We start from the raw sequence: 26702 nt of genomic DNA on the forward strand, positions 1-26702 counted from the left end.
CTTTGAACAACATTGCCACACTCCTGCCTTCTGCCGGTCCTCTGCTGAGCAGTGGGATAATGATGTGGACACAGCGGACCAGAGACGGACCCCGCTGTGCTCTGACTCACGCTCAGCTCCGCTTCCTGGACGGGGAAGATGCTTCCCTGGGGCAGTCCTTACCTCAGCTGTCAGATGCGTGATGAGAGAGGGGAGGCAGGATCTGGCCTCCAAAAGGGACCTAGGGGTGCTGGGTACAGGGCCTTCGGGGTTGGGCCCGAAGAGAGCTCATGCCTGCAGGACAACATGTGTGTTAAGCTCTTCTCATTGGGGCCTAGAAGTTGCTTTGGTCAAAAATCGTCTTTTCTGTGCTGAATCCGAACAGTAGAGGTGAATACTTTCCGATTGTTGGAGGGATGCGGACCTGCTGCAGAGTCGCACTGAGTCTGCGCTGGTGGTTAGTTATGCTTTCCTTGGGTTCTGTAGTGTTGACAGCAGGAAGGGAGATGTTCTGGGAAGGACTGTGCTTTCCCAGGGGTCCCGGCCAGATGATGCTATCAGCCTACAGGTGTATTGCCCTTTTCAGTTTATAATAGTATGTATTTAAAGTGAAATATATCAATTATTACATTGACATTTGTATAATTTTCCATTTTCTGATTAAATTTCAAAATCTCGTTCTAATGTTCATCTTATTAAATAGGCAGAAAAGATCCTAATTTAAAAAAATATCCATCCTTATTTATTTATTTATTGTATTGAAGTATAGTGGATTTACAACGTACATCCACTGTACAGCAAAGTGATTCAGTTATACATATATACATATTCTTTTTTATATTCTTTTCCGTTACGGTTTATCTCAGGATGTTGAATTACATATGCTTATTTTAAAAATCTGTGTTTTTGTAAATTTACTTCAGTTTAAAAAATATCTGTGCTTTGAAGTAATCTTGGTAAAATTCTGCACTGCTATTTATCGACCTTATTTTTTTTTCTGTTAATAGAATGACAATTTTTGAACCAATAATCCTGAGCTCAGAATCTACTGAGGAGAGGCAGTATTTATTTGTGTTTGTACAACTTGTCCACAGCATTTGTTAACTTGCCACCAGCTGGGGAAGTAAATTTGACTAATTGGGAGAAGCAGTATTGATATATATCTCTAGGAGTAGTTGCAAGTTCTATAAAAATGCCTCTCTACTTCTCACATGGTCAGTGGGGAAATGGCTCATGGAAAATTAGAAAATACCTGGGCATCTGGCTACAAATTCGAGTTCTCTGCCCATGTGTGTGGCTTGGCTCAGTTCTTTGGTCTTGGTAATAGGCCCATTATTTCTGTGTTAGATGGATTTCAGAATGTCATACTCATACTTTGTTTCAACCCAACAATACTCATACTTTGTTTCAACCCAAGCTGTTCCCCAGGAAACACAACTGTTTGTCCTCTTTTTCTTGCTGGACTAAAACCACGATGCCATCTTTCTTCCGGGCAAAGCACAGCTTCTCCAAATAGGACCTCCTACATCTTCCAGGAATCTGTGCGCTTCACTGGTTTTTCTGTACGTGGGAGTGTACACAACCTTTTTTGGTGTCTATATTTCTGTAGCTTTAAATTTTCTACGTTGAAACATGTTGCTTTCTATTGGGAAAAAATTACTGTGATTTAAGAAGAAACAAAAATACTATATCCTTTGCCTGTCTTTTCTGGGGAGGGGGAATAGGGTGCTGAGTCATGAAAATTATGAGGTCTTACTATTTTTATGCCATGTGAGCCAATGCCAGGACCTGAGTCACAAGCACACCCAGGAAGAGGCGGTGGGTTTGAATGGTGCATGAATGTACATCCACTGTCTGGAACACTAGAATGTCAGAAAGGAAAGTCCCTGGGAAGGTGTATTTTAGGATTTTGAAAGGTAGCATGATATAATTATGAGCATGGCCATGAATCAAACAGATTTCTATTCAGATTCCAGATATGTGCCCTCGTCATTGGATAATTTTTGTGAGGAGTAAAAGAGATATGGTGTGTGCAAAGCCTAGCCCATGGTGGTGTGCAATAAGCTTTCCTTCCTTTGTCCCTTCCGTCAGTCCATCGCCTTGAGATTATGGGTGGAATTTAAGGGACATGAGATTGACTTAGCAGCTTGTTGAGCCTCTCTTCTTTTGGAGAGATTGACCCTTTCTCAGACCCTTACCGTAGGGTGACTTATTATTTTTTTAGGAACAAATCAATGCCAATGTTGTGGGCCATTGAACTGTAATATAGTCAGAGGTCTACCCTTACTTCCTACTTCCCTCTTAAACATCTACTAGTTCAATTTAGGAAAAATTTCCAAGCAGAAGTCTTTCAGACTGGCTGTTAAAATATCAGATTATTAGCTGTTAATCTCTAACATGCTCAAGCTTTCTAAAAAATGGACCACATGATTACAGCCATGATGGAAAACAAGTATGGAAGTTCCTAAAAAAATTAAAAATAGAATTATCATATGATCTGACAGTCCCTCTTCTGGGTATATATCCAAAGGAAATAAAATCTCTCTCTTGAAGAGGAAAAATGCACCCTTATGTTCAATGCAACATTATTCATGACAGCCAAGACATGGAAACAACCTAAGTGTTTGTTGACAGATAAATAGAAAAAGAAATGTGAAATAAATAAATAACTATTCTGTACACAGTGGAATATTATTCAGCCTTGAACAAGAAGGAAATCCTATAAACAGGACAAAAAGACAACCCTCAGAATGGGAGAAAATATTTGCAAATGAATCAACGGACAAAGGATTAATCTCCAAAGTATACAAACAGCTCATGCAGCTCAATATTAAAAAAACAAACAACCCAATCCAAAAAGGGGCAAAAGACCTAAATAGACATTTCTCCAAAGAAGACATACAGATGGCCAAGAGGCACATGAAAAGATGCTCAACATCACTAATTATTAGAGAAATGCAAATCAAAACTACAATGAGGTATTACCTTACACTGGTCAGAATGGCCATCATCAAAAAATCTACAAACAATAAATGCTGGAGAGGGTGTGGAGAAAAGGGAACCCTCTTGCACTGTTGGTGGGAATGTAAATTGATACAGCCACTATGGAGAACAGTATGGAGGTTCCTTAAGAAACTAACAATAGAACTGCCATATGACCCAGCAATCCCACTACTGGGCATATACCCTGAGGAAACCATAATTCAAAAAGAGTCATGTACCCCAATGTTCATTGCAGCACTATTTATAATAGCCAGGACATGGAAGCAACCTAAGTGTCCATTGACAGACGAATGGATAAAGAAGATGTGGCACATATATACAATGGGATATTACTCAGCCATAAAAAGGAATGAAATGGGGTCACTCGTAGAGACATGGATGGACCTAGAGACTGTCATACAGAGTGAAGTAAGTCAGAAAGAGTAAAACAAATATCATATTAATGCCTATATGTGGAATCTAGAAAAATGGTACAGTTGAACCTGTCTGCAAGGCAGAAATAGAGACACAGACGTAGAGAACAAATGTATGGACACCAAGTGGGGGAAAGGGGGAGTGGAATGAATTGGGAGATTGGGATTGACATATATACACTAATATGTATGAAATAGACAACTAATGAGAACCTGCTGTATAGCACAGGGAACTCCACTATGCTGTACAGTAGAAACTAACACAACATTATAAAACAACTATACCCCAATAAAAAAGAAAAGAAAAACGAAAAGAAAAGGAAGGAAATCCTGCCATTGTGACAGCATGGATGAGCCTGGAGGACATCATGCAAAGTGAAATAAGTTAGGCCAAGACTGCACGACCTCCTGTTATAGGTGCAGTCTAAAATCGTAGGACTCACGGAAACAGAAGCGTGGTCGTGGGGAGCTGACAGTGGGGGTGAACGGGGAGATGTTGATCCAAGGGTACAAACTTCCAGTTATAAGATGAATATGTTCTGGAGACCTAATGTGCCGTATGCTGACTCCAGTCAACAGTGCTGTATTGTATACTTGAAATTTGTTACGAGAGTAGATGTTAAGGGCTCTTAGCACACACCAGAAGGTAACTATGTGAGGTGATGGATGTGTTAATTAGCTGGACTGCAGTCATCATTGCATAGCGTATGTATATATATGCATCAAATCGCACGCTGTGTACCTTCATTATATATAGTTTTTATTTATCAATCAGGCCTCAGTAAAGCTGGAAAGAAAAGGAGAGAAATTGCAAAAGCCCAGAAACTTCCAAGGTTAATATTTACCATGTCTTCTCAGATTATTTAAATCATAGTGCTTTTCACACTGGGTTGCAGACTGAAAGAGTTAACCATTAAAAGAAATAGACCACATGAATGAGGAAAAACAAGTTACCTGAGGCCAAACAGTACTCAGCATTTTGGTGGCCCTTGCCTAGAAACACAGTACAGTGACGTGAACAGCACATTTGTCCTTTCCTCTGGAGGTTTTTTTTTTTTTTAACATCTTTATTGGAGGATAATTGCTTTACAGTGGTGTGTTAGTTTCTGCTGCGTAAGGAAGTGAATCGCTCTGCTCCTAGTTCAGACGTGGACCTTCTGTGTGACTTTAACACCTTATCCCAGCAAAGCCTGGGTTAGAAAAAAATAATCTCTCTGTTTTGTTATTCAATGTGTCATTCGCTGTAAATCACATAGCCTCAAAGTCTTAATTGTGCCTAGTGAGACTTATGCAAAGATAGTCTTTTGCCTTTGTAATTAGATCTGGATCCCCTAAGAGGATATCAGATGAGTAATTAGTTCATCACTCTACTCCCTTGTGAACTGACAAGATTTAGTAGTACTGAGGAGGTTTACGTGCAGGAAGGCATTAATACTCTTTCCCTTAGCTCACTCGTTAAATTCAGCTAATATTTGTTTAGTTGATACCATTTGCAAAGTATGGGAAGTACATTGTGGGAAACTGAAATATAAGACAAAGACTTTACAAACGAGTTGAGAAATGTAAGAGAGACTCAGCTGTGTCTGAGTGTGATATTGCTGATAAAGTCATTGCATCTCGGTACCAAAAGGGACCTTAAAACCCAGCCAACTCCCCCATCTACTGATGAGGAAAATTCAGAGAAAGAGAGACCTCATTGTGGACTGAAGCTAAAGCAAGCTGAATGGCGTTGTTGAGGGTAGAGTTGGATCTTAAATAGACAGGACGTGGCTCAGTGCAGGGGGCATCTTGCTGCAGGGAGCAACTGTCTTTGGTCCTGGTTGGACAGTTGGGTACCATGGGCCATATGCTTCACATTCACTGTGTTGCAGAGTCTTGTCACTGTTATTCCTACTACTACTCCTTATTACTGTTTTCCCTTATTACCTACAAGAGCAAGACTCAAACAAATAAATATTGATGTCTGTGGTATAATTTTCCCGCTACTGTTTGGAGGTACACTCGTTGCCATTCAATCTTAACACCTTGAGTAAAAGAGAAAGGAGAGGAATTCTTTCATTCTCTCCAACAAGAGCCTTCCCCCAAGTACAGTGCTCCATCCTCCTATCTTCAATAAGTACATTCCTCCAGAGTTTGAGTCCATTTTGCAACATAGTTCTGTGCCCCTGGGCTGAGTTATCTGCATAAGTTTTAAGGGCACACTTTTATCAGAAAATAATGGGGGGACTTCCCTGGTGGCACAGTGGTTAAGAATCCGCCTGCCAACGCAGGGGACACGGGTTTGAGCCCTGGTCCGGGAAGATCCCACATGCCACGGAGCAGCTAAGCCCGTGCGCCACTACTACTGAGCCTGCGCTCTAGAGCCCGTGAGCCACAGCTACTGAAGCCCACGTGCCTAGAGCCCGTGCTCCGCAACAAGAGAAGCCACCACAGTGAGAAGCCCGCGCACCACAACGAAGAGTAGCTCCCCCCTCGCCGCAACTAGAGAGCCCGCGCACAGCAACGAAGACCCAGTGCAGCCAAAACTAAATAAATAAATAAAATTTTTAAAAAAGAAAATAGTGGGGTACCAGGAAGAAGAGATTTAACCATCGAAATCACATGACTGTCTGCATGACATGGAGGCATCCTGATGGAAACTGCCTGCATTATGCTGGTCATCACAGCAGAGGGCGATATTCTGGTCACTGACAGTACTTGGGGGCCTTACCAGACACTGGTTTGTTTGAGAGGCCTCCAGTTTACTGTTCTGCCTTCACGTTCCAGCAGAGCATTTTCCCACTTGTCCACACTCAGCAGAGCCAATTTCGACATCAGAAGTTCTGTAGATATTCTTCAGTAAGGCCCAAATGCCTTTTCATCCTGTGTTTTTTGTTTTGCTTAAAAATATTTCTTTTCGGGAATTCCCTGGTGGCGCAGTGGTTCAGAATCCGCCTGCCAATGCAGGGGACACAGGTTCGAGACCTGGTTCGGGAGGATCCCACACGCTGCGGAGCAACTAAGCCCGTGTGCCACAGCTACTGAGCCTGTGCTCTAGAGCCCGCGAACCACAACTACTGAGCCCGTGTGCCACAACTACTGAAGCCCGCACACCTAGAGCCCGTGCTCCGCAACAAGAGAAGCCACCGCAATGAGAAGCCTATGCACTGTAACAAGGAATAGCCCCTGCTCGCCGCGACTAGAGAAAGACCACGCGCAGCAACGAAGATCCAGTGCAACCAACATAGGTAGATAGATAGATAAATAAATAAATACATACATACATAAAAAACAAATTTCTTTTCACAGTTAGTATTTGGCAAATTTGTAGACTTTTACCTGTTTCTTTTTATTCTCTGATTAGAATCTCAGCTAACGTCATCCTTCAGTTTAAATGACACTCTTTCAGGTGGATCCTCACCACCTATACTTGATTAAATCCTCTTGCTGAAGTACTTCTTCCTTAACTGTCCGCTGTCCATCAGCTGGGCTGGGCAAGGACCCGGTCTGTCTTGTGTACTCTTTTATCCCCAGTTCCTGGCATAGTGTCTACACTAAGTGTTCCATAATTTGTTAAACTTAATTGAATTTTACTCTCTTTTATCCCACTTTGTTTCTAATTCTTTGCAACCAAAGGCAAGCTACAGAGAATATATTTAAGCCAGAATTAGGATGCATAGGGAGACAAGGGAAATTAACTTGAATTTAGAAAATTACATTTTGGCAGGAGAAGTTCTGAGTTGGGTGGATGCTTCTCCTCCTGGGTAATCAAGAGCTTGCCTGGGACCCACAGGGCCACTTGCAGAAAGTAATGTCCTGTGGCTTTTCCTCGAAACCACCCCGGGCCCTGGCACAACGCCCATTTTCCCAGCCTGCTTTGTGGAGATTCCTATACCGTGAAGACAGGTCTGGAAGTATCAGAGAAGGGGGGAGATTTTCAAAACTTACGTCAAGAGATTTCCTAGTGAGTAACCTTGTTGAAAGTGTATCCTTCTTGAAATTCTCTGACCATTTTCATTGACCCTGTGCGCTTACTTGCTTCTTAGGCTACAATGTCTGCCTGGTTTATTGGTCTTATTTCCTTTTCCAGCTCCATTGATGGAGATGTACCCCAAGACCCAGTCTTTCATCCTCTGTTGGTCTTAAGTTTTTCTTCTTGGGAGACAAATTCTGCTTTCAACCCTTCAACTCTTGTTCTGTGTAAAATCCACAGACCCATCTCAGAGTCCTTCGGGGAACCCTAGTTTGTGACCGTCCAGGCCTGCCAGGAATCATCACTTCACTGTCTGATTTTACTGCAAATTAAATAAGCCTTTGCGAGCCTTATCTTTTCTACCTGAACGTTGTCACTGGGCAGAGGAAGAGGTGCTCCGATCCCAGCACTTAACCGCTGAAGTCTTTTTTTTTTTTTAAACATCTTTATTGGAGTATAATTGCTTTACAATGGTGTGTTAGTTTCTGCTTTATAACAAAGTGAATCAGCTATACATATACATATATCCCCGCATCTTCCTCCCTCTTGTATCTCCCTCCCTCCCACCCTCCCTATCCCACCCCTCTAGGTGGTCACAGAGCACCGAGCTGATCTCCCTGTGCTATGCAGCTGCTTCCCACTAGCTATCGGTTTTACATTTGGTAGTGTATATATGTCCATGCCTCTCTCTCACTTCGTCCCAGCTTACACTGCTGGAGTCTTGAGTCCTCTGGCACCTTCTGTGTGTCTGCCCGCCTCTCCCACTGCACTCTAGTGTTTCTCCAGGTCCTGTGGGTTCTTCCTTTCCCCGAAGAACCCCAGCTCCTCTTTTCACAACGAGGCACTGTACGCTCTGGAGCGCAGCAATCCATCCTGAATTCCTGTAGGTCTTCTGCCACTCAGCATTTGCCACAGAAAAACTTCTTTGTTCTCTTATTTACCTTTTATTGTAATGTCTCATGTCTCCAGTGCGATAACTAGCTTCTGAGGACAGAGATGAGGAATCGCTTCTCTTCCCGTCTCTAGCAGTCAGCACAGAGCTGAGTAGCTACTTGGTAGAGTTCACAGATGATGGTGACAGTGAACTAGAAGATTTCTCCTGGTCAGCTTTGTGTAGCCTCTGTCCCTGTGACAATAGGACCTTAACTAGAAATTATGAAGGATAAGGGACGAGACAAAGCGATGGTTTACGTTAGCACAGGAAGCAGGGGTATGGTTTCTTAGTGAATAGAGACGTCTCTAAAATTTGGAAAGTTAGTGCTTTTTGATTGCTGGAAAAAATTACTGCCTTTTTGGGTATAGCTCTTCATTGTTTAAAAATTTTTTTATACTCATTATCCAATGTGATCCTTCAACAAGCTTGGGAGAAGTATTATTAGTGTCATTTTTTTAGAAGAGAAAGCAGAAGTTTGGAAGTATGGTTTAAGCAAGGCCACGGAGCCCAAAGTTGTCAAAGGTGTCAGAACCACATCTCCAGCCCCAGTTTTCTGATTCCAGGTAAAATCAGTTCGAGTCAGGCATGGAGTTTTCACTAGGAAGATGCACTTTTTAACTCTGTCCTAAAGAAGTTTGCAGTCTAGTGAGAAATAAATGGGTAAACACATTAACCCTTGCTCCAAGGTTTGAATTAAGTAAGGGTGAATAAGGACACAAACACAAAGCTGGGGGTGCATGAAGGTGGGAGTGATTAATTCGGTCTCTGTACTGAACAACAGCTGTTCTGGAAGCCTTCTGTCCGTGAGTGGTTATGAGGTATGGCTGAAAGCAGGTGTGGGTGTGTGGAGACAACAGAATGGCCAGGAGGAGAAAGACAGTGCCATTTCCAGTGTGTTCTTTGGCGGAGGGAGATGTGGAGTGGTGATGGCTAGAGGGGGGATGATGACCACGTTTGGGCGGCAGGGCATTTTAGGCAGCGTGGGAAGGACCATAAACCTATCTGCCAGGCTAGCTTAATTGATTTCACGGAGATCCCAGTGCAGCCCAGCGTTTTTGTGGGTGTCTATAATTTTGATGACATTGCAGGTTGAACGTGGTAAGACCGAGCTTGTCTCTTTGCAAAATCAAGACTCTGAAAAGATGGCGTGATGCAGTCAAGCCTACTATCATTGCTCTGGTCTCCTCTTTATTTCCCAAATCTTCATTTTTCCAAATCCCCAGAAATGTTTTCATCCCTTTATTCATCAACCTTTGTGAACCTTCTTCAGTTTTTAATTTAACTAGATCCTTATTCCAGAGTCTACATTATGGCAGTCGTGTGTGGATTTTGGAATAACTTTATTTCACATGTTTCTAATTCATTTACACTTAACTCATCAACATGCCCACCCGCTCTTTTTTAATGAGGTAATTAATGGCTAAGATGTTTTGTCAGCCTTTGAGTTGGCCTCTTAAAACATTTTCTCTTTTCTTTAGTCATACAAAGCCATAACCTGTAAAGGGGGCACGTATTCCATTAACTCTTACTGGGCTAGAAACTTAGTGTATCACAGAGTTAAAAGGCCACTCAGCCCCGTTATATTTCCTCCCTTCCTTGACATTCTTACAGATTAGCACATAGACAAACAAGCACTGAACTTTCATGTCTGGTTGCTACTTACCCTCAGCTCAGCCTTTCCTTAATCCACCTTCAGCATACGACCAGGCAAGTCCATTTTAACCACCCCATCTCTGTGTTCTCTGCAGTGTTCAGAAATTGACTTTGGGTACAGTCCTGTGTCCCACTAACTTCATCCTTCTTTGCCTACGACTAATCTTGGGAAGGGCTGTGAATTGTTTATACAGGTCTGTAGAACCACAGTAGTTATTTCTGGAGTCTTGATGATTTTAGGGGGATGTCTGGCCTGGTTAGCCCTCCCACTGATATCCTTTAGCTCTCTTGTTGCTGTCAGGGCATTTGAAGACCCTCATGTGGCAAAGAGAAGCTAGCAGATTCTAGTGCTGTTTCGTCTTACTTTGCATACGAATGCACGGAGGGTAAGAAGATGCACCTGCATAGTTCACAAGCAGGTCTGCTTTCTTGATACGAAAATCCATCTGTTTTCTTTTGGCTCATTCACAGAGCATCAAACCACTAAAGTGAAAAGAGGAAAAGAAAGGGAACTAACAGTGATGAAATTCCCACCAGGTACTTCACATACCCTAATGCATTTAATCTTCCCAGTAAGATACCAGGGGGAACTGTTATTAGCCCTACTTTACAGAAGAGGAAATTGAAACGAAGAAAGTTTTGATAACCTGCTCAAGTTCACTCCACAAGTCAGTGAGGTCCTGTTCTTTCCACTGCCCCAAATTACCAGCCAGTCTGCAGGGACGTGAGCCGATGGGAATACTTCGGTGTGGGTGGTTTTATGATTTTTCCCAGGACACTCAGCCAGAGCTACCCAGTTGTTCCACTGAGTCTTTCTTTCAGGTTAACCGTCAGGGATACCATCTCTACCTGTGGCTTTGTGTGTGTTGCTTGTCCCTTGGAAGCTTTCTGCGGGTATACAGGTCACACATTCCCGGGACATAACTCAGTAAAGCAGGCAGCTTAGAGATCCTTATCCACTCAGACATTTGGACCTCGCTTGTGTCAACCGGAATAGTGGGTGTGGAGAGCCATTTTGGGGACTGGCGTGTTGGAGCAATGGAAGAGGAGCCCCCAGGAGGTGTGTGGAAGCCAACACTGTGCTTTGGGGACTCTGCTCTGGGGTTCACGTCCAGCTGTAACTGGGGCGACTGGCCTCCGCGGGGAAGGAGGACTTATGTTGGGGAGATGTGCCTGGAATCTGCCACCCTGGACCGTGCCCATGCTTGGCCCAAGTGCGTTCGTATGCGTGATCTACACTCAGTTTGCAGAATCCACGTGACAGAAAATTCTGTTTAGCCTCCCAAATGGTCCGCATCTCCCCAGGCTCCCTGGGATGTCCCTGGGCATCAGCCTACCACGAATGTGCTCAGGTTTTCTAATCCAAAAACAGATTCTCAAGACGGCCAAACATTTGGCAGGCAGCTATTCTAGGTATAGGATACACGCGGTTATGTGATATCCATCCCACAGCCAAACATTGGTTCGGGGGATGGGTTGAAGGAAAGCGGCTATTAGAAAATGCATTCACTGTGGTCATGTTTACACTCCTTTTGTCAACTAAAAATGTTTAAACAAAGTCTTTGGTTCATGACAGTCATGACTCCCTCTCAGTAGCAGATAATGTGCTTGAATTTCACAAGTGTATGTAAATGAGCCAGGGTGGCGGGACAGCTGTCTTTAGTCCACGTTTTCACATAGTGATAATTCTCAGGAAAAGAGAAAGACATACTTAATACATAGTGTTATACATTATTTGCCTTCTCAGTAACCCAAGTCCCCCACCCCACAATGTATGAGCTAAGTTATAATTCCCCCCTATTTTTAAAATCTAAATTTGATTTTTAGCCAAAATATAAATAGATGGCTGGAGTATCTCACAGTGCTTTTGTGAGAATATCAGATGCGGGTGTGTAAGTGCTCTGTGAAATGAGAGCTCTGGGCCGATCCTATTTTGTTGGAAGGAAATCGGGTCGTATTTTAAAACAAGAAAGACATAGAGCAGCTGGCGAGAATATGTTTGGTCCCACTTTTCTGGTCCCGTTGGTTTGCCTCTCAGGAGACGCAGTGCTTTGCTGCACACGCATTACCCACCCTGTGTCCTGGTCCAGCCACGCTTGTTCCTTCCTTAGGGACACATGTCAAATACTAAAACCTCAACACAGTGCTTCACGGCAATTGTATTTATTTACTACAGTGATGGTCCTCCTGAATCCCCCAAATATTTATCAGCATCCCAGTGGCCTTGTGGGTGCATCTCCAACATCAGAAGGTGCTCTCTGCCCCTGGGGAGAGGTGCAGTTTTGTCACTGAATCTGCATCAGAACATTGGGTCAGGATTCCTGAAACTACAGACTTTGGTGATTGGAATGTTGCCTTAAATCACTACCATTCTTCTGAAGTTTTTTGTTTTGTTTTTGGTTTTTAATGAAGGTTTTCATTGGGTTTAAGCTTTATGGAACCGAGTGGCATAAATCTCCAAAAGCTATTTTTAATTACTAGCAATTTCTTTCAACCTACCAGAGAACAGGATCATCAAAAGAATCATCTTTCCTGATAGTAATCTATAAGGTCAATGGAAGTCTAATAAATTTTCAGTGGGATTTGCTTTTTAAGAGACTAACAAGTTGATTCTAAAATTCAACTGGAAAAATTAATTAATGACAATAGCTGAGAAAACTCTGTAGAAAAGATAAAAAGGGGAAATTTGTTCTGCCAGATAATAAAACTCCCTAAACCCTACAATAATAAAAGTGGAATGGTCCTATCATAGGACATACATTAGTTCAGTAGAATAGAGTCCAGAAACAGACACATGCATTCATGACGTAACCCAGCTATTTCTAGGGCCCCATATGGCCCAGTATCTATAGAATTATACTCAAAGACAACAGAAATCTGATTACAGAAGCCTTGAATGGGAAGATCTTTAGTTTTACTTAAAGGAATATATTCAAGGATTTTACCCAGTACACCCCTAAAATGTTTTTCAGAAATCCTCTCAAAGTAGCCTTCACTCTCCCCAGAGTTGCAGACTCATGGCGGCCTCAAAAAAACTCTGCCCCCCTCTCTGATCCACCTGATTTCCTAACTCTTCTCTCCCCGACGCCTCCTCATTCCGCACACCCACTGCCCCCACGTAGAGGCACCTCACCTATTTATAACCATCCCGACAGAGGGCAGCCCTTGGGAAGGGTGGTTCTTGTCCCAGTTTGGCTGCTTGTCTAGAAAGCAGGAGATTCTCAGACTTCTGGTGACTAAAATTCCCCAGTAGACGCTCAGAATTCTGATAAACAAAAATTCCCAACTTCATTTCATTGGGAACTTAATGTACCTTAAGGCCGGCATTTTAAGTCATGGGGTTAAATAAACCCCAATAAAGGGTCTGGGGGTTGTTGGCTATCCATTTAGAAAAAATAAAGTGACATGTTTATACTTTACAAAATAAACACTTTGTAACTATGTGTTTCAGTAGATTAGAATACCTTATTACTAGATTTGGAACATATATATGTCTGTATATACACAGGAACAATTATGGAAGTCTACCTCTAAGATTTGGGATTGAAAACTGGGAGGGGAGACTTCTATTTTATATATTTCTGAATTGTTTTAAAAATTTTTTTATAAGAAATTGTGCTACTTTGGTAATGAAAACAAAATAGCAGTATAAGAAGCTTTTAGATACTTTTTAAAATATATTATAACTTTATTCTTTTTTTTTTTTTTTTTTTTTTTGCGCCTCTCACTGTTGTGGCCTCTCCCGTTGCGGAGCACAGGCTCCGGACACACAGGCTCAGTGGCCATGGCTCACGGGCCCAGCTGCTCCATGGCATGTGGGGTCTTCCTGGACCGGGGCACGAACCCGCGTCCCCTGCATTGGCAGGCGAACTGTCAACCACTGTGCCACCAGGGAAGCCCCATAACTTTATTCTTTTTAAAATTAATTAATTAATTTATTATTTTTGGCTACATTGGGTCTTCATTGCTGTGCGCGGGCTTTCTTTAGTTGTGGTGAGCAGGGGCTACTCTTCGTTGGGGTGCACAGGTTTCTCATTGCGGTGGCTTCTCTTGTTGCGGAGCATGGGCTCTAGGCGCGTGGGCTTCAGTAGTTGTGCACGCAGGCTCAGTAGTTGTGGTTTGCACGCTCTAGAGCGCAGGCTCAGTAGTTGTGGCGCATGGGCTTAGCTGCTCCGCGGCATGTGGGATTTTCCTGGACCAGGGCTTGAACCTGTGTCCCCTGCATTGGCAGGCGGATTCCCAACCACTGCGCCACCAGGGAAGACCTACATACTTTTTTGGAAAAGTAGCATTTCGTAATGTATACAGATCCAAAACTACTGTCCCAGGTATCCTGATTTTCTCATTATAAAATATCATTTTTTTCATTAAAAGAATCCACGACAAAAACCCTCAAGTGTTAGCCTTGGCTGGAGAGTCAATGGAAGCCGTGATTTATTGTTTAATAGCTTTGTGGTTTCTACTGGGCCTTACTAGACATGTAGTCAAAGAACAAGAGAAGTTATCTCTTTTAATAACTATGACTGGGGTCCAAAACAGAAGCATGGAAATGAGTAAGAAGAGAAATGCCAACCCAGAGGAGAGAGAGCTTACACGTAGCACCTGGGTGCTTCTGTGACCTTGGTTGGTTTTAACCCGGGACGAGTGTGAGTGATGTTTGGCTCCGACGCTCACCTTGCCCTTGTAGTGAGCTGTCAGGTCTGGGCTGAGTCCCAAAGGGCAGCCACAGAATCTTCTCTGTTTTCATCAGATATCAAGATGGGCTTGGGATGATGTGCTTTTGTGACATCGGTATATTAGAGTTTGAAAAATTCTTCGAAGTTACCTACTTTTACACACTTGTACAAATGACAAAACTGAGCCCCAGAGGGATAAAACTGTTTCCATAGGTAATGATGGTGACATTTTAAACCCAATACTATGGAACAATGAAAAGGAAGAGCTTTTTCACTTGAACTTTAAAGTATCAGCAAACAAAGGATGTTGCAGCCATCAACCATCAGCCACTATCTATCTCCACCCCGGTGGTGAGCCTTGAGGGAACTCAGGGTGGAGACAAATGGGCTGCCTGGCTGCCTGCTGCCAAGCCTTCGGCCACTGCAGCCGCCCCCCCCCCCCCCACCAACGGTGCCCCCTGAGGGGACTCAGGATGGGAAGGAACAGGACACTGGCCCCAGAGAGCTGAGGTGCACATCAAAGGAATGATTTCAATGAGCCCAGACTCTTTCTTCTCATACATAGAAAAGCGCTAAATTCATTGACTTGAGACGTCCTGTTTTCTTTTTCGTTTTTATTGGAGTATAGTTGCTTTACAATGTTGTGTCAGTTTCTGCTGTACAGCACAGTGAATCAGCTATATGTATACATATATCCCCTCTTTTTTGGATTTCCTTCCCATTTAGGTCACCACTGAGCACTGAGTAGAGTTCCCTGTGCTGTACAGTAGGTTCTCATTAGTTATCTGTTTTATACAAAGTGGTGTATATATGTCAATCCCAATCTCCCAATTCATCCCACCGCCTCCCTCCCCGCCTCGGTATCCATACATTTGTTCTCTACATCTGTGTCTCTATTTCTGCTTTGTAAATAAGTTCATCTCTACCATTTTTCTAGATTCCACATATAAGTGATATTATACAATATTTGTTTTTCTCTTTCTGACTTACTTCACGCTGTATGACAGTCTCTAGGTCTATCCATGGTTCTGTTTAATTAACAGAATTAATCTTTTGATGTTCTGACCACTTGGTCTTTGTTGCAAAAACTCCTGTATATCCTAGTGTCCCCTCACCTCTTCAGAGCAGTCCCCCAGAGCTATCTGAGAGGCTGCCTCCCTGGCTTGAAGTCCTCAGAAAGTCCAAAAATATAAAACATAATTCTCAACTTTTAGGTTGTGCAATTTTTTTCAGTCGACAAAAGACAGAACAGATTCTTGGACAGAAAAGTCCTCTTGCCTTGAAATTCCTAAAGCAGAAGAGGCACAAAACTAGGGTGGAGGCCACCACACCCCCTACCCCTGCACACCCGTGACAGACATCGCTAATCAACCTCAGCTCGAATTCTTCAGCCAGGCTCCGACCCAGCCTGAGAATCCTCCTTAACACAGTGCCAGAGGCAGCCAGTGTAATGGATCTGAATTTTCATGTGAATTAAAATCTTTTTGGCCTCCTCTTCTAAGTGATGCATCCGTGTGATTCATGATGTGGTAACAGCCCTGGACTTCAAGCCAGAACCTGGTTTGACTCCTGAGTCTGCTTGTTCCTAGCTCTGTGACACCATCAAGTCCCTCAGGTTTTCTGGGGCTGTTTTTTTGTCTCTGAAATGAGGGAGTTGAATTAAATAACCCTTAAGCATCCTTCCAGCTCTGAAAAATGTTACGATTCAAGGTATGTAGACTTCTCAGGGAGAATTTATAGTTACAGCCATGTATTTTTATAAAGACCCGAGGTGCTTCTCAGGTGCACTGTATATTACAGATCCTTTTCAGCTTCCTTAAGTATGTGTTTCTAGCTATATCTGAGTACTTCTTCCCATCTGCTCAGTGCCATTGACCCGTATCTCTGAAACCAGCATTTAGGGGTTCAAACGGGAGAGATGGGGAAAGGTTCACTTCAAACTAGACCAGGCTGAGCAAATCTGCGTGTGCCCTGCCCACCCAGCCTTCCCCCATTTATACGTCCCTGTGAACAGGAGGCCCTGCCAGACAGATGGGTCTCGGCCCGGGGTCCTCTGAGGGCCTCTGGCCCCCTTCCCCCACGGCTCCTGTGCGACCTGCCTCCCTGCTTGTCTTCCAGGCCCCGCTTCCCTTCGGGCATATCCTCTCCTCTCGGTGATCACCCGACAGCCCACAGTCATCCCCCACCTGGTCCCCGCCACCCCGGGAGTCGCCCAGGCTCTGTCCCGCCACCCGGCCGCCGAGGCCACCTCTGCCGAGGCTGCGGGCGAGAACCACGGCAGCAGCGAGTCGGAGACGGAGCAGCCCACGCCCCGGCAGAAGAAGCCCCGCCGGAGCCGCACCATCTTCACCGAGCTGCAGCTCATGGGCCTGGAGAAGAAGTTCCAGAAGCAGAAGTACTTGTCCACCCCAGACAGGTGAGGACACGGGGAGGGGACTGTCTGCCGGGAAGGCCCTTGAGCAGGGGGACTCCTTTGGTTCTTGGCGTGGGACGGAGAGCCACAGGACTGTTCTAGAGTTTGTGCAGGACAGTATGGCAGGAATCTGTCCATCCCTCGGCTCGTGCCACCTCAGCCTGGGTTTAACAGAAGCCAGCCCACGTGCATTCATCTCAGCCCGGGACCCTGCCTGCTACTGAATTTATACTTCTCCCTATATCCCTGTATATTAGTTTCTCCAGTACAACCAGCAAAGCAAAGCTTAGCCAGTGCTTACCCAGGCTCTCCGTTGGGAAACAGGTTTGGTGTTTAAAGCCACTTGCACTTAGGGTCAGATGCAGTGGGACTGGACCCACAACTGGGGTCCCTGATCTCCTCAGGCCCCTCCCCAGCCTCCAACCCCCAACTGGCTCAGTGGGTCGGCCCGGCTCCTGCCTGGACGCGCCGGATTGACGGGACTGTGGAGCTGTCAGGTGTCTCGCTAGATCTGACAGGTAGCAAGTCAGAAGCATCTGGCTGAGATCTAAGAGGACCTGGAAGAGGGGCCCTTCTTTAAACCCTTCTGAGATCCCAGCGAGGGCAGCTGCGACCCCTGCTTTACTCACAGGCTTCAATACCTCTCCGCTTTCTTTAGTTCAGCATCTTAACAAAAAAATACGCTGCGAGAGTGTGTGTCTTACCTTGTCCCTCACACTCACTCTGGAATGGCTGAGCTAATGTGTGATCCTGTTTATTGGGAGGATTTTGCAGGTACTTTTTCCCTTCTTTTGCTCACTGCCTTGTCCATATCAGGCTTGACCCTACTCCTGTTAAAGAGAAGGGAAGGAAACTCAAATGCATCTCTTAAGCTATTTTATTAGCTGTTCAATCAAAACTTAAGTGAGAGAGGAGGCTGCAGATCACTGACTGGAAGGGAACTTGTTTACCGATTCAGTTAGTTGAGCACCCACCGGCTGTGTGCCAGGCACTGTGCCAGGGATTATGGGTCCAGAAAGTAGCAGACAAGAGACCTGCTCTAGAGGAGGTCACGGGGAAGGACGAGGCTGTGGTAATGACATCACGACGCCGGGTGTGGGTGCGGGCACGTTCCCGCGGGCTGCAGGAGCACAGAGGTGTTGCTGAGCATGTTGGCGGGGGCTGAGAAGCCTTCTCGGAGGAGGCAACCTCTTCAAAAGAGCTTTCATCCCAGGAGGGAGAGAGCCCTCCACAGAGGGAGCGACACATAAAAGGCACAGATGGGCTCGACGGGCGTGCTGAGGGCCCTGCAGGTGGTCGGGCGTCTCCAGCTTCAGGTGTGTGTGTGGGGGGGGCATGGTGGGAGATGAGGCCGCAGAGGCGGGAAGGACCCTGTACATCTGGCCAAAGATTAGGGACTTTGTCATGTAGGCCGTGCGTCAGCAGCCATGAAGAGCCGGAAGCAACATGGCCAGATTTACTTTTCACATTCCCACACTGGTAGCACCACAGGTGGCTGTTAGGGAAGAGATGGAGCAGGGAAAGCAGGTGGACAGAGTCCAGGGAGGGTCACTGAATGTCACCACCTGAAATAAGGTGATGACAGTGGGAGCAGAGAGGAGAGACTAGATCGGAGAACAGTTCTGAGGCTGGAACAGACAGATGTTGGCATGAGGAAGAGAGCTGAGAATTCTGTGGTTCCTGGATGGGCCACCAGGTAAGGGGGACAAACATTATCTGAAGCTGGAAGACTGAGGACAGAGTGGGTTTGGAGGGGAGCATGTTCTGTTTCGGACGTGAGCAGTTTGGGGCACCTTCGGGCAGACAGCGGAGACAGGGCTGTGAATTGGGGATTAATAAACGGGACCTCTAGGTATCGAATGGCTACTCTGATGCCCCGAGCGTGTAATGGAGAGCCTCATGTACTTGTCACCCAGGAAGGGTGGGCACCCCGATTTAAGAATCAGCGTGCTCAGGTGACATTTTAGGCCTACTTTGGAAGTCAGCAAATTGTTTTCGCAGAAACGTTTGTTCTAATTAAACCTCCTGGGGCTTCCTGATACCTGCCCAGGCACCTCTCAGGTGAGCTACGCGGGCTTCATCCACTTGCTGGGGTAGGAGAACCCTCTGGTGGGCGTGGAGGCTGCAGCCCGAGCCACCCTGCCAGCTGTTCCTCTCCTCATACGTGACCGGGGCCATGAGCACGCCCTCCTCCCACAGTGCACTCCCTCTTCCCCTTTGTTTGTTTCTCCGGTTTCCTGGGTGACCCCATCTAAGCGAATATGCAGGGTAGTGAGAATTTGTAAGGGTGGCAGGTAATGAGAGGAGGCCGATGACAGTGAAGCATGTTTCTGGAGCCAGAGTGAGTCAGGGGCGCATTTTTCCCAAGTGAGCTCACCTCGTTTGCTCATGCGGTGGCAGAGCTGTGAACTTGAACCTTCCGTTCACTAATGCACCTGATGGCCTCAGGTGAACCGGCCGGGAAGGCACGGGGGGAGCCGGGGGAGACCTGGGAGACCTGTGGGATGGCCCCCTGGGCTCTTGATGCTTTAACGAACCGCTCCTTGGGAAGCAGGGCTTCGTTAGTGGGGAGAGTAAGGGCTGCTGGCACTGGGAATTTACTAGCTTCAGTCTGTTAATCACTTTCAGTAAAACTGTCACCTTCCAGTGGCCCTTTTACTGGGACAAACAGATATGTGTGAATGCTGACTGAAGCCAGGAGCTGAAGTTGCTGGAAGGAACACGGTTTTTATTATCGGAGATTGAAATTGGGCTCTCTGGTCACAGCAGGGGGGCTGGGCCGCTGCACCTGGAGTGCCAGGAGCTGTACCTGGAACCTTCACTCCTGTACCTGCTGGTCTCCCTGATGGTGAGATGTCGCTCGTTACTCCTCAGCTTAGAGAAAGTTGCAGCTGAGGACTCGCACCCGAGATTCCCCGCAGCCCAGGCTGGCGGCTGTGCAGGCTGCTGTGAGATGGTGGACGTTACATCCACAGCTCAACCCTCAGATACCCCGGGGCCTCCCAAAGTGGTGGTCCCTGCTCAAGCTGTGTCAGGGGTGCTGCGTGACAAGTCCACGCTGCTCCAGGGACCAGGGTTGGGACCTTGGCGGGGGGTGGGGGGGGCGCAGCTCGTGTGGGCTCCTTCCAGCCAGAGGTGGTCCTTCCAGCGGGTGCTCAGGTGGACCTGGGGTTGTCATCAGTAAACACAGGTCAACACTTCCAACAGTCTCAGGGCCTGAGGTGGACAACCTCAGCCTGGCTCCCTTTCCCGTTTCATATGCTCCGCTCGGGTTGTCTGCGGCTCCTTCAGATGCAGCGTCCCCGAAGGCCTGAGCGAGAGCCTCCCTCCGACAGACCTATCTCGTACGATAGGCCGATGAGTGGAGGGAGCCCCTGTACAGGGGGAGGCGCACAGACGTCAGCAGACTTGAGCCCTACCTCCACTTCTTTCTCTAGGACCACCTAGCAGGGGTCAGCACAGTTTTTCCGTGCAGGGCCAGAGAGTAGGTATTTTAGGCTTTGTGGGCCATGCGGTCTGTGTCACAACTACTCAGCTCTGAGGTTGTAGCACGAAAGCAACCACAGACAATATGTAAACGAATGAATGTGTCTGTGTTCCGATAAAACTTTATTCACAAAAAACAGGTGGTGGACAGGACTTCGCCGTGGTCGCCGAGAGAGTCTAGTCTCTCTGAGCCTCAGATCTCTCACCTGTAAGATGGGAATAATCATACCTGCTTCACAGCAGGAAGGAATAGACGTGAAAAGAATAAACGAAAGGCATAAAGACGCAGACGTAGAGAATGGACTTGAGGACATGGGGAGGGGGAAGGGTAAGCTGGGACGAAGTGAGAGGGTGGCCTGGACATATATACACTACCAAACGTAAGGTAGATAGCTAGTGGGAAGCAGCCGCATAGCACAGGGAGATCAACTTGGTGCTTTGTGACCACCTAGAGGGGTGGGACAGGGAGGGTGGGAGGGAGGGAGACGCAAGAGGGAAGAGATATGGGGACATATGTATATGTATAACTGATTCACTTTGTTATAAAGCAGAAACTAACACACCATTGTAAAGCAACTATACTCCAATAAAGATGTTAAAAAAAGAAGAAACGAGGTGGTACATGTCAGGGGCTCTGCACACAGCCTGGGACGTGGTGGTGCTCTGGAAACAGGTGCCGTGTTGTTAGAATTAGCTCCAACTGCATACTTCCCCGGGAATGGCTTTGACGTTCAGGGCTTTGCAGGAGGCTACAGAGAAATGCAGGACCACGCTCAGCCGTGAAATGGGAAGGAGGCGGCGCTACGGGTGTAATGTTTATTTTGGAAGCTGGCATCATAACAGTTGAGGGCAGCGGTGGTGGATGAGTCAATCCATCGAAAGGTATTTGTGAGCCCTTGTTCTGGATTCAGAGTGCGGTCGGCACTTTCGCGACCGTAAAAGCAGCAGTTGAGTTAGTTAGGAAGTCAACTCTTGCAGTTCAGTTAGGGAGGCAGAAATAACTCATGTGAAGCAATCAGAGACCGGCGAGAACTCAGAGCCACCTGGGTGATGGGTAACCTGGGTAGAGGAGGCAACCTGCTTGGTGGGAGGGGCAGCAGCAGGCTCACCCCCGGGAGGTGGGGCTTGAGCCGGACTGAGTGATGAGCGGGATTCTGATAAGGAAAATACGGCTTTACCTTTTCTCCCCAGTTTGGATTTTGGAGCAGAGCCTTCCTTTTGTACAGGATCAGAGTAAGGAGCCTGTCGGGTCAGGAAGAGGGCTTTGCAGTGAAGGCTCAGAAATGCTTTTCGGTTCCAGTGTAGACAGTCCTTGGGCTTGGGCATCTGTTTGTTAGCTTCCCAGAGTTTCCTCCATAGGATTCTTGGAAGGAAAGCAAAGCTCTTCGGGGAGGAATTGGTTTAATGGGGAGGTCCACGTGTTGGTAGCAGTGCCTAGAGGTAGCCAACAGGACCCCACCTTTGCTGCCCTTTCCCCTCTTCCTCATCCTTCCTCTGTCTCTCGTGCCTTGTAGGTTGGACTTGGCCCAGTCTCTGGGACTCACTCAACTGCAGGTGAAGACTTGGTACCAGAACCGCAGGATGAAATGGAAGAAAATGGTAAGAAAGAGAGTAGGTCTTACCACGGGCCCATCGTGACACGAGAAATTCTTCTTACAGGGCTGCTAAGAAGGCAGGAAGGACCATTTGGTGGTTTGAGCTCCAGAGATTGGAAGGCCTTTTAAGATGCTGGCTAGGAGGGAGGCTGTTTGAATTAATAGGATAAGCCCTTCTTTCTGACCTGGATTTCCTGACCAGAAGGATATTCTTTTTCACAGTTTCATTAGAAATAAAATAAAAAGAAAGCCCCCAAGCTTCTCAGTTGTGGGTTTTAACCCCACCTGCTAGACTTTTCAAAGAACTTCCTTCCCCCTCCCACCAATAGCTAAGAATTAGAAGCCAGTTCTCTTTGTTTAGAGGATATACAGGGCATATCTGCTCTTGTAGCTGTGTGTCCCCCTAATGCAGTGATTCTCAGCTCTAGTGGGCGGGGTCAGAGTAACCTGGGTGGCAGGTACAAATGCAGAACTCGAGGCCCCTCCAGGATTCTGCTTCCCTGTCCTGTTCCCAGGACAGGGGGTGTTAACCAGCACCCAGGTTCCTCTGATACACATGGTATAGTGACTGGTTTCCCTAATACTGCTCTTCTGCCTAGCTGATGAGCTCTTCCATATTTGGTTTTTAAATGAACTTATATTAGTATAAACATCTCTTTAAAAAAAGAATAAACATCTCTGCATTTTGAGGAACTCTATTTCATAATGGTTTACCACCCCTCTTTTTCTGAAAAAGCACAGTTAAATCCAAAGTAGTTGGGTTTCACTTCCAGTTTCGTAAACCCCAAGGGTCCAGGTCAAAGCCCAGAGAAAAGAGGAGGGTTGGGATGAGGGTGGGAAGAAGCCTTGCTCCGATTCTTTAGAGACCATGTGCACCGCGGCCTCTGACCCAGGCCTTTGCACATCCTCGCTGGATGCCGCTGGCCCCCTCTCCTCTCAGGAGCTCAGGCCTGCCTGCATGACGTTCCAATTCGCTAAGGCATCTGCTCACAAGCCATGTTTCCTGGTGTCTCAAGGGATGGAATATGAATTTTTTTTCACAATTACCAAATAACTAAGGTCCCCCTACCACCTAGTTTTCAGAAAAAAAAAAAAAAAGTTAGTGTTTTTTGATAATAGGTAATAGATTTTGAGTTTTCTCAATTTTGTTTCTGTCCAATATTTTTTTTCTGAAAACTTTAGTTCTTGCTATTGCCTGCTAAGAAAGAGAAGACTAAATAAATAAATTGCAAATGAATATTAATGGAAATGGGAAGAAAGCCACCAAGGTAGCATTTGTTATATCCCTAGAAAAAAATTCCTGGGCAAATTTCATCATTTCCTCTGGGGGACTTGCCCCCGAGGTGGAAGGATTTTCAGATGGAGGCGGCCTGGCCCATGAATGCTCTCCCAGTGACGCGGCAACGCCAGACACATGTACAAACACACATACATTGCATGCATCAACAGATACGTATCCAGTGTCTCTTGTGAACCACGCCTCGTCCTAGGCACTATAGGAAGTCATGGAACAAAATAGAGCCCTGTCTTCGGGAATTTATGATCCAGTTGAAGAAGCAAGGTCCAGGAAGCAGCAAAGGAGCACATTGTAATTAAGTGCTGGTTGTTTATTTATAGATTTAGAACCCCATAAGAGTCCAGAGGAGAGGTATTGGGCCAGGTTGCAGGGAGAAGGTGAAATTGAAGGATAAATAAGATTCAATTAAATATACTGTTGCTCCCCAACTTCTAGACTGCTAAGACACCCATGAAACCTTTTGGGGAATTGATCTCTAAGGGAACCAGATTTGGGAGCTGGCAACACTGGGCCGTGTTCCCAGGCGTGCCCCTCCCTGGCTGGTTTTGGGCAAGTCCCTTCACTGCTTTCTGTGCAAGTTCCACCACCCACCTCCTTCCCTGTCCATCATTATCATCGAAATCAGTGTCTCCTGAGTGGCAGAGGCATTGTTTAAGTTGGTCAGCAACGATCTTTTCATGCGTCAGACGGTGAACGAACTGACAGCCTGCCATCTGTGCCAGCATCGCCCGGTGCCCGTGGGGGACACGTGTGCCTCTGCCTCTGACGTCACCTGTTTTCCACCAGCCACTGCGCTGCTGGCGCAGCCGTGGGCGGGGTGTCGATGGTTATCAATGTCGTATGAAACAAAATGGAAGTAACTTCGCACATTTAACTTCAGAGAGCATTCCACAGGCCAACCGGATTCAGGCCCCTTTGGGAAACAAGACTCCATTTCATTTCATCTCGTGAGCACTTACTTTCACCAGGCAATGGAGATGCGACCATAAGACACCAACCCATCCATTAAAAAATAAAATTCAGGGCTTCCCTGGTGGCGCAGGGGTTGAGAGTCCGCCTGCCGATGCAGGGGACACGGGTTCGTGCCCCGGTCCGGGAGGATCCCACATGCCGCGGAGCGGCTGGGCCCGTGAACCATGGCCGCTGAGCCTGCGCATCCGGAGCCTGTGCCCCGCAACGGGAGAGGCCACAGCAGTGAGAGGCCCGAGTACCGCAAAAAAATAAAAAAATTAAAAAAATAAAATAAAATGCAGTACAACGTCACACCCACTAGGATGGCTAGAATCAAAAAGACATAATAACAAGTGTTGGCGAGGATGAGCAGAACTGGAACCCTCATATTCTGCTGATTGGAATGGAACAGGGGGCAGCTGCTTTGGAAAACAGCCTGGAAATCCCTCCAAAGGTTAAACACGGAGTTACCATTTGACCCAGCAATTCCACTTCCGGTCATATACCCAAAAGAAGTGAAAGCAGGCACGGAAACAGGTATCCGTACACCCGCGTTCACAGCAGCGTTACTCACAGTATTCAGAAGGCAGAAGCAATCCAAGTGGCCGTCAGCTGATGAATGGATAAGCAGATTGTGGTATATCCATACCATGGATATTATTTGGCCAAAAAAAGGGATGAAGTACTGACACATGCCACAACATGGATGAACCTTGGAAACGTAAGTCAAAGAAGCCGGTCACACAGGACGACACGTTGTATGTTTCCCTTCATGTGAAATGCCCAGGACAGGCAAATCTGGAAAAACAGAAAGCAGAGTCATGGTTGCCTAGGGTTGGGGGGCAGGGGAGAAGTGGGGAGAGGCTGCTAACGGGTACGGGCTTTCTTTCTGGGGGCGATGAAAATGTTCTAAAATCGGATTCTGATGAGAGCTGCACAATTCTGTGACTATACAAAAAATCACTAAGTTGTGCACTATAAATGAATGAAATGTGTGGTATGTGAATTCTATCTCAATAAAGCTTTTTCTAAAAAAAGAATTTATGGTTTATCAAGTTACTACATTCATTCTTACAATTCAGCACCCGGAGGTCTGCTGCTCTTAGAGCAAAGAGATACACTCAGTAAATATTTAACAACTGCATAGAAAGTTAGGTGCAAGTTAGATGCTTGGAGCACAAAGCAAGGGACAGATGCAGGAGTTACCTTCAAAGAGCTTCTGTTCAAATGAGGAAGCTGAGATCACAAAAGGCGTGGAAGTAGCGAAAGTACATCCCGCTTCTGATTATCTGCTAATCCAGGTCCTCCTGAAGCCCTTCTCACGAGCTGCCCAGGTCAACAGCTGCACCAGCCAGAGTTCAGAGCCAGTGGAAGAAGGAGTGCCTGTTATAACCCAAAGTAATAAAAATATTTTAAAAATTATCCCTGCCTACCTCATGGGACTGTCATGTAAGTCACGAATTGGGATAATAAATGTGCAAGTCATTTGCAATCAGTGAAGGCCATTGGGTTATCATTATTTTGCTTACTTTATATCTTTCTTCAATTCTATGGAAAGGCCTGTTGAGAAAGGTTAGTTCATTCGATGACAGCCGTTGAACGCCTGCTGCGTGCAGGGACTGGGTGGGAGGGACAGGCAAGTAAACATGCAGTGACAGGCGTATCTGAAAAGTGCTCTGATAGGATGCTCACAGGGCATTTAACTTGGACTTGGGAGGTCCGGTCAGGCTCCCAGGAGAGGCACTGTCTCAGTGGAGTCACCCAGGCAAGGAGGGTGGGAGGCAGATTCCGGAACACTCAGGAACACTTCTGGCCCTTACCCTACATTACCTGTTGGTTCCCCTCACCATCGCCCTGTGCAGGAAAGTATGCTTATCCCCATTTTACAGATTAGGAGACTGAGGCTCAGAGTCTTTCAAGGACTGTCCCAGAGAGAAAGTGGATAAGGAGCACAGTTAGAATTTAATCTAGTTATTCCACTTTCAAAGCTAGAACACTCTCTTCTGTGCACTACTGCCTCTTTGAACACTACAAAACCATGTTTCATGACGTCTTTTTTTTTCTGATTTCAGAAATACTTATACATGAGCATTGCTGAAAAATTAGAAAGTACAGAAAAAAAAACAATGAAAATATTTTAAATTATCCATGATCCTGAGACTACAAACAGGGTGGTGTGCAGTTGTCTAGCAATCAAATTAAATTATGCTGGTTTAGAACCCGTTTTTCACAAAAATATATTAATAGTATTTCCCATGTTGTTATACATTCTCCGATATAATGGCTGTAATGGTTTTCGAGTGCTCTCTCTTTGCCATGTACTATGATTATGTATTCAACCATAGGGTGG

General features: G+C 46.0%; 1 protein-coding gene and 1 long non-coding RNA gene across 3 annotated transcripts in view; one reads left to right on the top strand and one right to left on the bottom strand.

Annotated features, from left to right (window-relative positions):
* Nucleotides 1–26702, top strand: part of BARX2 (BARX homeobox 2) — a 66177-nt gene that overhangs the window by 38471 nt on the left and 1004 nt on the right. Inside the window, exons 2-3 of the mRNA XM_079930636.1 lie at nucleotides 16729–17026; nucleotides 22024–22108. Of these exons, the coding sequence (XP_079786762.1) occupies nucleotides 16729–17026; nucleotides 22024–22108 (383 nt within the window). The remainder of the gene's footprint in view (nucleotides 1–16728; nucleotides 17027–22023; nucleotides 22109–26702) is intronic.
* Nucleotides 21293–26702, bottom strand: part of LOC307191031 — a 94111-nt gene continuing 88701 nt past the window's right edge. For both annotated transcript variants that reach the window (XR_013829580.1, XR_013829581.1), the window contains 2 exons: nucleotides 25559–25735; nucleotides 21293–25150 (listed from right to left, as the gene is read on the bottom strand). This is a non-coding gene — a long non-coding RNA (uncharacterized lncRNA). The remainder of the gene's footprint in view (nucleotides 25151–25558; nucleotides 25736–26702) is intronic.

Source organism: Stenella coeruleoalba, assembly GCF_951394435.1.
Source record: "Stenella coeruleoalba genome assembly, chromosome: 8".
NCBI lineage: Eukaryota > Metazoa > Chordata > Mammalia > Artiodactyla > Delphinidae > Stenella > Stenella coeruleoalba.